We start from the raw sequence: 11468 nt of genomic DNA on the forward strand, positions 1-11468 counted from the left end.
TCTCTCTCTCTCTCTCTCTCTCTCTCTCTCTCTCTCTCTCTCAGAGAGAGAGCACTTGGAGGTCAGTTGTCAACATTGAGTATATTCTTTAATGGTTCTCTACCTTATCTTTTGAGGCAGGGTCTTTTACTTAACCTGACACTCAAGGATTGGCTGGCCTGGCTCACCAGCCAGCTCTAGTGATCCACTTGTCTGTCCCTTGCTGCTCCCATGCTAAGGTTACAGACATGAACAGACATATCTGGCTTTTTATGTGGGTGGTGGGGATTAAGCTCAGGTCCTCATGCTTGCAATGCACTTTAAACTGACTGTGTGAGAGAACATTATACTGACGTGTCATTATACTACATGTGTCATGCAGATGTACATATACATAAGCTCATATATATGTATGTGCATACATGTGTTTGTGTTTCCTGGATTACTAATGCAGCTGCACATTTTTTCCTGTTAGAATCATTTTTCAATGGCAAGTGATTAATATTGGTTGGAATAAACACGTTGGAGAACTTCCTCCTATCTCCCTAGGGGGCAGCTGCAGCTAGCTGCCAAGAATTCCAACACAGCTTTGTTGTTTCAAATTTCCATTCCTTTTTAAAAAAAAATCAAACATGTCTTCATAGAAACAATAGAAAAACTCTTTGTCTGATAGGAATGGAAAAATAATTTGTAATGATTAATATTTATTGTCAACTTGACTGATTTAGAATTACCTTAGAAACACCTCTGGGTATGTCTGAAATGGAACATCTAGATTAGCTTAATTGAAGTGGGAAGACACACTCTAAAAGTGGGCAGCATCATTCCATGGACTGGCATCTCAGACTGAATAAAAAATCAGGATATTGCCGGGCATGGTAGTGCACATCTTTAATCCCAGCACTTGGGAGGCAGAGGCAGGCAGATCTCTGAGAGTTGGAGGCCTGGTCTAAATAGTGAGTTCCAGGCCACCAGGGGCTACAGGGAGACCCTATCTCAAAAAAGAGGAAGGAAGGAACGAGGGAGGGATTGAGGGAGGGAGGGAGGGAGAGAAGAAGGAAGTAAGGAAAGAGAGCGAGAGAGAGAAAAGAAAGAGAGAAAGAAAGAAAGAAAGAAAGAAGAAAGAAAGGAAGGAAGGAAAGAAAAAAGAAAGAAAGAAAGAAAGAAAGAAAGAAAGAGAAACAAAGAAGGAGAAAGAAAGAAAGGAGGTATGGAATTCTGTTTTTACTATTTAAAAATTTTTGATTTATTTCATATTTTATGTGTATGAGCGTTTTGTCTGCATGTATGTGAGTGCATTCATGTAATGTAGTGCACATGTAGGTGTAGGATACCTGAAACTGGAGTTACTAATGGTTGTGAGCCACCATGTTGGGTGCTAGGAATTCCAAGAGCAGCCAGTGCTCTTAACCACTGAGTCATCTCTCCAGTACCTGTCTTTGCTACTTTAAAACTTATTAAAGCAATGATAAATGCAAGGTATCAATGTTGAAAAATGTAAAATAACAGAAATAAATCCTTCTAAATGTTTCTCACGTTAAAAATCTTTTCTTATTGGCACACAATGTTAATTTATATTAGCTTATAGGTTAACAATTTTTGACTGACCTTTCTTTAAAGAATACCATGCTATAAAATCCTTCATTTGCAGAAGAAATTGTCCAATAGTGGGGGTTGGTACCCTATCACCCATAGGTCACATCTGCCTGTCATTTATCTTGATAAATGAAATTCTCTTCTAATACAGCTATAATCATTGATGTACTTATTCTGTCTGCTGTCACATTGCATTGCTGATTTGAGCAGCTGCATCAGAGGCAGACCTGAAAATCTAAAACATTTACTAGTTTGTCCCTTAAAACTTTTTTTAAATTCCTGTGTAAAAATAACCAAATAAATTTTCTAAAATTACAAAACTTAATCACGACATAGCTGGATCAGCAGCCAAATTTCTGATGCCCGTAGTTCTTCTATAACACTACAGTCAAGGAACTTTAAGTCTGAATTTCTGGAATCTAACGTGCATATATGTACAATTCTTAGCAAAGGCCAAATAATATCTAAAATTCATAATTATAAAGACAGTTCCTTAGGATTAAAAATATAGATTAAGTATACAATTTAAAGAATGAAACAAATGTATTTATTGTGTGTGCAATTATAGTTCCTTAGGATTAAAAATAATCTATAATAATCCATAATCTATTATGCCGGGTGTGGTGGTGCACACCTTTAATCCCAGCACTAGGGAGGCAGAGGCAGGCAGATCTCCGTAAGTCAAGGCCAGCCTGGTATACATAGTGAGTTCCAGGCCAGCTGGGGCTACAGGGAGACCCTGTCTCAAAAAGACCAAAAAAAAAAAAAAAAAAAAAACCAGATTATGTATACGAATTAAAGAATTAAATAAATGTAATTATTTATTGTGTGTGCATGTGTACAGGTGGTATGTCCTCCCAGCTCTCTCTGTGTGTGTTGTGGGGGAGAGGGGTGTGGATGTGAGTGTGTGTGAGCTCTTTCTCCCAGAAGGACATATATGGAGGTCAGAGGCTGACATTGAGATATCTTCCTCAATTACTTCTGACACCTTGTTTTTTTGAGATAGTCTCTTATCGAGCCTAAAATGATTGGTTTTGACTAGACAGGCTGGCTGACCAGCTAGCCCCTGGGAACTACACATTTCTGCTCCCCATCTCTGGGGCTGCAGTGTGTGTAGTCAAGCTTGGCTTTTCATGTAGGTGCTGGGTATCCAAATTCATGTCCTCGTGCTGTCTTGAAGCACTTCATCTAGCCATCTCCTCAGTTCTATTTAAATGATTTAAACATACTTATTATTCATTTGGAAATGAAAAAAAAATCTAATTTAAAAATATCTTTAAAGTACATTTCAGGGACTTTTTCATGAAATATTCTAAGACTTATGCGTAGTTTAATCAGAAAGGCAACTGGTGCAGACACACATACTTGCTACAATTATAGCACCTATAATTGCCAACTTAGGGCTAGTAAGATAGCTCAGCAGGAAAAGTCACTTGCCACCAAGTCTGAAGACCTGAGTTCAATCCCTAGAACCCAAACGGAGGAAGGAGAGAACCAACTCCTGTAGGCTGACCTTTGACTGTTTCTCTTTAAAAATTTAATTAAAACTAAAAATCCTAATGTACAAACTTCATGTTTGAATTAAACAATCTAAAAACAGCCCTCAAGCTCTGTACTCTATGGCCATATGACCAGAGGGCTGAAAAAGAACAAGACTGAAAGCTAGAATAAAGAAATGTGCCATAGCTGAGAATGTCCACAGGATGGCACCAGATGAGGCTTTATAGCCTTTTACTCTACTGCTAAAACTTCAATAGCAAAAACTTTGAGATCCCTGTTACCTTGGAATGGGCTATTGAGAGGGTATCAACCCAGACTCTCCAGCCTCCCCATTCATATTTTATTGCATGATACAACAGAATCCGGAAGATATTGTAGACCATCTCAGTAATCTTCTGCTCCTCAGAATTTTTCGGGTTAATATAGCCCAGAGAAAACATCCAATCCTGCCACACTGAACACTGCAATAAGCACCTAAGAAGGAAAAAGAAATTAAAAATACCAAAATTAGAATTTACTACTTGGAAATTTGAATAAAATGATGAAAATATGATCTAAGTGAAGCTAAATGCACAATTATTCTGCACATTCTTTACAACTTTATTCCATTTCTTTCTATATTAGAAAATCTGAATTATTAATCAAATCACTTCCTAGCTCTCCCAGTCTAATTTAGCGGCTGTTTCTCTACATTCTCATCAAGCACGTACTTTGCAGCATGGCCACCATCAGCACCCTCCACACTCAGGCTACCCTGAGCTGCACAGTGCTTCACACACAGCAGACAAAATGTTTAAAGACTTGGGAAATGAACACAGATAAGAGTTCATGAACTCAGATTGCACTTCATGTTCAAACTAATCAGCTTTAAAATGCCATGACAATAAGCAGTCACAAGACAGGAAAAAACATAGGTTGATGGGGGCAAGTACGGCATAATTAATATAAAAGTGCTGTTGGTGACAGACAAGTATCATCAGGAATAGTGAGTACATTCAAAGTACAAATCTGTGTATCTATATATTTATACATATATCTAATTAAATGTATCAAGATGATTACATAAAAGTATATAAAACTGATGAAAGCATGCTGAATACATATTATATCTAAGAAACGCATGCCTTTCAAATGATTCAGAATATTTAAAAAAATAAAGATTTGACATTTCTATTTGAAAGAGACTGAAAGTAAAGACAGAGAAAATATTAAATGGAGAATAAAGTTCCTGTTCTAGTATTCAGACTGCATACCTTCTATTTTCACGGCTGTTACTAAAAAGCTTAATCATATCAGACAAAAATAATCGACGAACTTCCATCAGTTCTGCACTTGGTGTAGAGTTTTTTAACAAAGTTGCCACCACCTTAAGAATCACTGTAAACAAACAAAACTTGATTTAAAAATTTAAACATAACTAAGATACACACCATACTAACTTTCAACTAAATCCTTAGCACTCTGATAGGAGCATTCTAAGTGTCAGGAATTAGGTAAACACTGTAACAATTTAGCAGTTAGGACAAGTCTGATTTAGTCTCACATGCTACCATAGAACCACCCGAACAGTAAAGAACTGCCATGTGCTCACTTGGATTCTGAATTTTCACTGTAGAATCTGGCTCTGGATGTGGTTTATGTACAACTTGAGTACACACTTGCTCTGTCAAGATCTGAAAGATGAACAATTTAAACTTCAATGAAGGAATAATTTTTAAAATAACACACACACACATAAGTAATGAATCTGCAAAAAAAATGTCAAATCACTTCAAAAGAAACATCTCTCCCAAAGGAGTTTTCTAATAAATACCATATATCCTTAAAACAGTTAAGTCTATATTGCTACATTTTACTTATTTTGGATAAAGACAACAACAGATGCCATATATACAGAAGGAAAGCTAATATTGTTATGTTTGGAAAAACTTTTTTCAGTGTACACCTTTAAACATTTGATTATATTATATCAATAAATTGAAAAATAATAAAATTAATGACTGAATCTGTGTCCCTACTTAAAATGAAAACACCCTTAAAATGTGACCATTTATATTTATTTTGTATTTATTATTCAAGTAACAAAAAAAAAGACACAAGATGACCAAGTAGAAGTGAAGTTTTAAAGTTTATATTACAAACTTCACTAAGATCCTCAAGGATTCTGTACATTGTCTCAGTTACATTCCACTAATGAGGATCAGTGGCTGACACACACCAGCACTCAGTAAGCATTTGTTAAGTGACAGAATGGACAACTAAATCACAGAAAAATAACGTATCTATGACTGCTCAGTGTATTTTAGGCTTTAAGCCACATTTACCTCCATTCTTATATCTATTTACCTATCTACCTACATAACCTCAATAAGGATGCATTTTAACCAAGACATCATTTTCTATCAGTGATTCAACTTTCTACTTATTGATAACCTATTAAATTCTAAATAATCTTTTTAAAACAGTTCAACTCTAGGTCAAATATAAAAACTGATACAAAAATATCAAAGTTACTTCAGAGACCAGCTGTATGTAGCTACACTGCAAAAGCTGGAGTGTTAAGAGTACTTTAGGATACAGGGATGATGACTTCTGAAGAGCAGAGAATCATGGCATCTAGAAGGGAAGTATATTTTTCTTTCCTTTTTGCTCAGACTGAAAGAAGGACATGAAATTTATATAGATATGCTAGGAATATACGTCAAAAATAAAATTGGTCTGTTATTCCTTAAGTGATAAATATTAAACATAATTACACAAACTTTTAAAACTAAACAGTGTTAGAATGTTTTCTGAATAATATACTCTAAACATGAATAACCAAATGGAGCTGACATATGGGATAAAAGCTCTTTGAAAAACATGTATCAAAGACCAATCAAATTAGTGGCTGGAATATACCTGGAAGGGTTTCCACACCAATATTCCCAAAAGGCCTAATAGACAAGATTCTAGAACTCTTTGTTATAAATAAGATACTCAAAATAACTGCAGACTTACAGAAATAAAACAAGCCCATGTTACCGTATGATAGAGGGCTGTCAAAACTACTTCCACCAGAGAGAAGAAATCACATTGTACAGGAAACAAAATTTGCTTAAAGCAAATGTTATGTTGTTGTCTTTTTAAGGCTTACTTTAACATGTAACACTGAGGGTAGTAACTGCAGTGCTTCTCTATAAACCTGCTAGAAAGATTAAATAAGGGTCTCTGTGTGAACGTACTGTCAAGCTATAATATATTCAAATATAAGAGGTTTCTATAAGCTATAAAGATATATTTAGAAACTTACTCAGCATGTATTTATTAAGAACTAGTTACATGCCCACACACTGCTAAATGTTTGGAAATGGGAAACACAGTTGTCAAGTGGAACTATATTTCTATCATCAATTTGCTTAATTAATGTTCTAGAGACAGGCATAAATGCATGCATCTATTAAGCAATAAAACATGGCAAACTGTCATTAAGAAGCTATGTGAATTTAAAAGAGAAGGGGGAAATAATACAATATAAGGAGATAATATAGATACAAACATTTTCATATCAGTTTAAGACTCAAAATGGTCCCTGAAGGTTCTACTGGACTTGGTAAGAGACATGTATAGAATTTATCTTTACCCTTAACTGAAACAAAGTAAGTTGGATGGGTCAGAACCTCAATGAAACTCAGTGTGCATTTAACATTCACAGCATGTCTTAATCAACTATAGCCACAATTTGAGTGTTTTCACCAACTCTATGTGACTGGTGACAATTATACTGGAAAGGGTAGGGACAGAGTGAGTTCTAAGCATAGAGGTAACTCTATAAGGATGGTATTTATAGACATAGACATGGGTGCAGCATAGTACATTAAACTTTATTTTTAAATAGAATGACTTTGTAATTCATGTGTTATCAGCAGGCATTAGGCATGTGTGGTAGCTGTGGTAGCTTTCCATGAGTCTCACCTACTCCCAGTGCTCACAATGTATAGTACCTGAGAAAACTGTGGTTTTTGCTTCCAGCAGAATTAAGATATATTTTTAGCTACTCATAACTTGCCTAGAATTGTCTAAAACATCACGCTCATGTGCCCACTTGTATAATAGCATTTGTTGCTATGGGGTCAACTAAACAGATTCTGATCAGATATGTGGCCCACTCAACAGGAGCCAATCCATACCTGACACTGTAAACACACTCAAAAGCCTAGAGCAAGGAAGATCGTAAGCCACAGGGGGAACCTAATACCAATAGACAATTACCACTCTCAGAGAAGCTCTTTGCAGTGAATGACAATAAATACAGAGACTCATGGGTATACAAGGAGCTGAGAATAAGTGACAGGCATGTGCTCAGCCTTAAATAAGACATTTATAAGATCCTGTCCAAGGCTCAGGGGACACTGTGGAAGAGAGAGTGTGAAAGACTGTAAAAGCAGGAAGATGCGAAAGGTCTGCGAAATGCCATCTTCTAAGGAACAGAAAGCCACTGTAATCATGAACTCCCCACAACTATTGATGATTGCACTGAATCTGCACAAGAATGGAGGCATGGATGAAGGAGGGACTCAGGGTGCCTCACCCCTCACTGCTGAACTATTTCCTAAGACAGATTCAGGGAGAGGGAATGTACCTTCAGTTATGTACCCACTGGTGACCCCTACAGGCTCTAATGGATACCCTAATCCAATGGTCACAGAGATAGCTCTCCTTAAACTAAAAGGGTCACAAAACCAAGCCAAAAGTCAAGAATCTGGGAAAAGGACAGGTAAGGAGAAAGAGGCATTAATGGGGGTGGGAGAGAGGGTGGGGGAAAGAGTAAGCAGAACACATTATACGCATGTATGAAAATGTCAGAGAACTAGATTAATTTTAAAAAACTGCAAAAAAACCCTTTAGTTTAAAATTTAAAATTCATTATTTCATGTACATATCATCTCAAACATAAGAGTTTTAAAGATCACCACAAAATAGTTTTTATCCTAATGGGATTTCAGAATACTGATGTTAATAACACATAACTGATAATTTTCAGTTGTATCCCAAAATATCATTATCAACACCATAGGTCTAACATAGTTCTTTATTACTTCCGCATTTGATTTGTGCCACATAAGAGTGTGAGTTTATTTTAAAACACTACTAGAGTTAATATAATTTCTCAAAAAAAAAAAAGAAGCTGGTTCCTGCTGAGAGGCAAGGACTTGAGTCATTGACATGACTGCCACTCACAAGGTGCACTGAAACATTTACCATTGTGTATATCAGCAGGGCTGAACACGCATACAGCATCTTCTTAAACTTTTAGAACATTTATATCAATGCTACCTTTTAGAATTAGTTTATTAGTACATAAGTCCATCAAAGTTCATTTCTAATAATCATGACTATGGTTTAAATAAAGACATATATTATTACTATTTGTCCTCCTTTCAGGACCTCTGGAACACCCAACAACAGAGGATCCATACTTCTGAATTTTCTTCACTCTGAGAATGGAGTCAGTAGTTAGACTTAAAGAGAGACCCAAATCTGGATACTTAGGCACACAAATGTGTACAGGTGGTAGACAAAATTCCACTGTATTCACTATTGAGGCAGTTTTCTGAAAGTCTGATAGATATATATGTGTGTGTCTGGAGAGATGGTTCAGCAGTTAAAGGCACTGGCTGCTCTTGCAGAGGACTCAGGTTTGATTTCTAGCACCAAAATGGCAGCTAACAACTGTCTGTAACTCAGGGAATTCGATGCCCATTTCTGACCTCTGCAGGCATTGCACAACATGGGTGTACTTACGTATATGTAGGAAATACATCATACACACAAAATAAAATATTTTTTTAAAAAAGAAATACGTGTGTGTGTGTGTGTGTGTGTGTGTGTATACACATGGCATGTCCCTAATTTTAAGGCTAAAGGTATACAATAAATTTTAAAATTCAACATATTATGTTATACTACCCTGTAATTTTAATGTAAGAATTCATCAACTATTCTGACTTTCTTCTCTGTTGTCAATAACAGGTTAGAAAAAACAAAGTATCAGAAATTCACATAAGTAAAACAATGCTGGAAAACCATGATAAGCATCATGGGCTAAAGCAACAACTAGGTAAGAAAATTAAATACAAGTTAATCAATACCAAACATCAGCATTCAAAGACCTGATTTGACAATGTAGGAAGGTTTTGTTATTAACTGAAGGCAATTCTGATATTTTTATCTTGTGTACATGTAACATACATAATTTATGGATAGTTATTAGTGACATTATATGGAGTGCATTATTTAACCTGTGAGTCTCAGTGTATTGGTTTTAAGAGGCAATAAAGATATCAGTTTTAAGATCTGTGGTAATGGACACATAGCATTCGCAAAGGGTGAATGTCCTAAGAATTATAAATAAAAGTTACTATTATTAGAGATATATCAGACACTGTCTCAAAAGACCACAAAGGAAAAGAAGGAAGACGTCTTACTACACTCTGCAAAGTATAGTCCACTCTATGGGTTTTTTTTTTTTTTTTCAGTTCTGTATATGTGCTAAATTTGGGGGCAGTACTTTAAAAAAAAGAAAACTATTATAATTCAAAAAGGCACTGGTAGACAATAATCTACAAATCAAGTGATTTAAGGGATGACTATCATAAAGTGGGCATATCAATCATAGAAACAACAAATCAGAATAGCCAAGAAGTTTCACTATTTACCTAAAGAGAAGCCACTCCTACATTTGCACATGAGAGTCTAAGAGAAAAGATGCATACAACAGTAAAAGGTGGCCCGGCCGGTTTTTGTAATAAGGTGTCACTGCAATACAGCCCAGGTGAATAATACTATTTATGGCTCCTTATGAGATGTAGAGCTGAGTTGTAATAATTACCATATAACCCACAAAGCCAAAATATTCTTACTGTTACCAAAAAAGTCTGTCTTAACTACCTATCAATGAACATATTGTAATAAAAAGATTGGAAATATAAAGTATTTAAAAAGGTTTCAAGGCTATGTATAAATGATTCTTAAGAGATTTTTGTGTGTGAGAGAAAGAGGAAGACAGAGCATCTTAAACTTTTAGAGATTTTATTTTACTTGTTTCTGTATTTTATAAATTTTTTAGTGAATGCATATTAACACTCATATCAGAGTGACATACAGTGTTATATTAAAACCACAGCAGGGAGAAGTTATATTGCTCCGTGTGGTAGCAGTGTGAGTGTCAGCACACATATAGAAGGTAGGATTAGTTTTTGGGGGGAAGGGGGGGCGCATAATCTATTTATTACAACTACTCACTTCGGTCACTATGTTTTAAAGTCAGTCATGACTACACTTAGAACAGCCAAGTATGGTTAGGTTCCAACACAACATTATTGATGAACACTGAACACTTTTAAGGTATCCCATTGGAGAGCTGCAAAAAATGAAGTAGAGCCAAACATGGAACATATATTATTTTGAAATTATGTGACAATTCAATTCAGAATCTACCATTTGCCTTTCTCCATGTTCCTCATTCTAATTAAAATAAAAATTGTGAGGAAATCTACAATGATGATATAGTTTCTTTTATATTTTTCAAATACTGCTTTTTTGAGTCACGTGTATCTAGTCTAATAATGCTGATGAGCATCTTGACCTAATTATAATTTTCCCATGTAACAGACACAATGCCTTGCCATCCACATCCATAACAAAACAATCCACAGTCCACTTAAATTTTTTGAGATTTGAAATATTTTCATATGTGGACATGGTAAATACACACTATTATTAACAAAAAATAAAATTAAAGGCTGAAAAATTCGTATCATATGGATTATTGCTGAGTTACTGCACTGCTGTGACCCCTAGTGCGCCAGGCAGCAGTGTCAAGTCATGAGAGGCCAATACACACTCTGCTGTAGTGAAAAGCAGCCATAGGGAGTACTGCACTCAATCAGTATCTCTGAGTCCAAATAGAACTAGAAATAGACACAGAAATTTGCATCATATATATATATATATATATATATATTTCTTTTGGTTTTATTAACAAAAAATAAAATTAAAGGCTGAAAAATTCGTATCATATGGATTATTGCTGAGTTACTGCACTGCTGTGACCCCTAGTGCGCCAGGCAGCAGTGTCAAGTCATGAGAGGCCAATACACACTCTGCTGTAGTGAAAAGCAGCCATAGGGAGTACTGCACTCAATCAGTATCTCTGAGTCCAAATAGAACTAGAAATAGACACAGAAATTTGCATCATATATATATATATATATATATATATTTCTTTTTGGTCTTTGAGACAGGGTCTCCCTGTAGCTCTAGATGTCCTGGAACTCATTATGTAGACCAGGCCTTGATCTTACAGAGATCTGCCTGCCTTTGCTTCCCGAGTACTGGGATTAAAGGCATGT

At 35.7% G+C, this 11468-nt stretch overlaps 1 protein-coding gene across 4 annotated transcripts in view; it reads right to left on the minus strand.

Annotated features, from left to right (window-relative positions):
- Nbea (neurobeachin) overlaps positions 1 to 11468 on the minus strand; it is a 715145-nt gene that overhangs the window by 485330 nt on the left and 218347 nt on the right. For all 4 annotated transcript variants that reach the window (XM_029562257.1, XM_029562254.1, XM_029562256.1 and 1 more), the window contains 3 exons: positions 4667 to 4748; positions 4329 to 4452; positions 3357 to 3549 (listed from right to left, as the gene is read on the minus strand). In XM_029562257.1, the coding sequence (XP_029418117.1) occupies positions 3357 to 3549; positions 4329 to 4452; positions 4667 to 4748 (399 nt within the window). The remainder of the gene's footprint in view (positions 1 to 3356; positions 3550 to 4328; positions 4453 to 4666; positions 4749 to 11468) is intronic.

This window comes from Nannospalax galili, unplaced genomic scaffold (assembly GCF_000622305.1).
Source record: "Nannospalax galili isolate Female #2095 unplaced genomic scaffold, S.galili_v1.0 scaffold1354, whole genome shotgun sequence".
Classification (NCBI taxonomy): Eukaryota; Metazoa; Chordata; class Mammalia; order Rodentia; family Spalacidae; genus Nannospalax; species Nannospalax galili.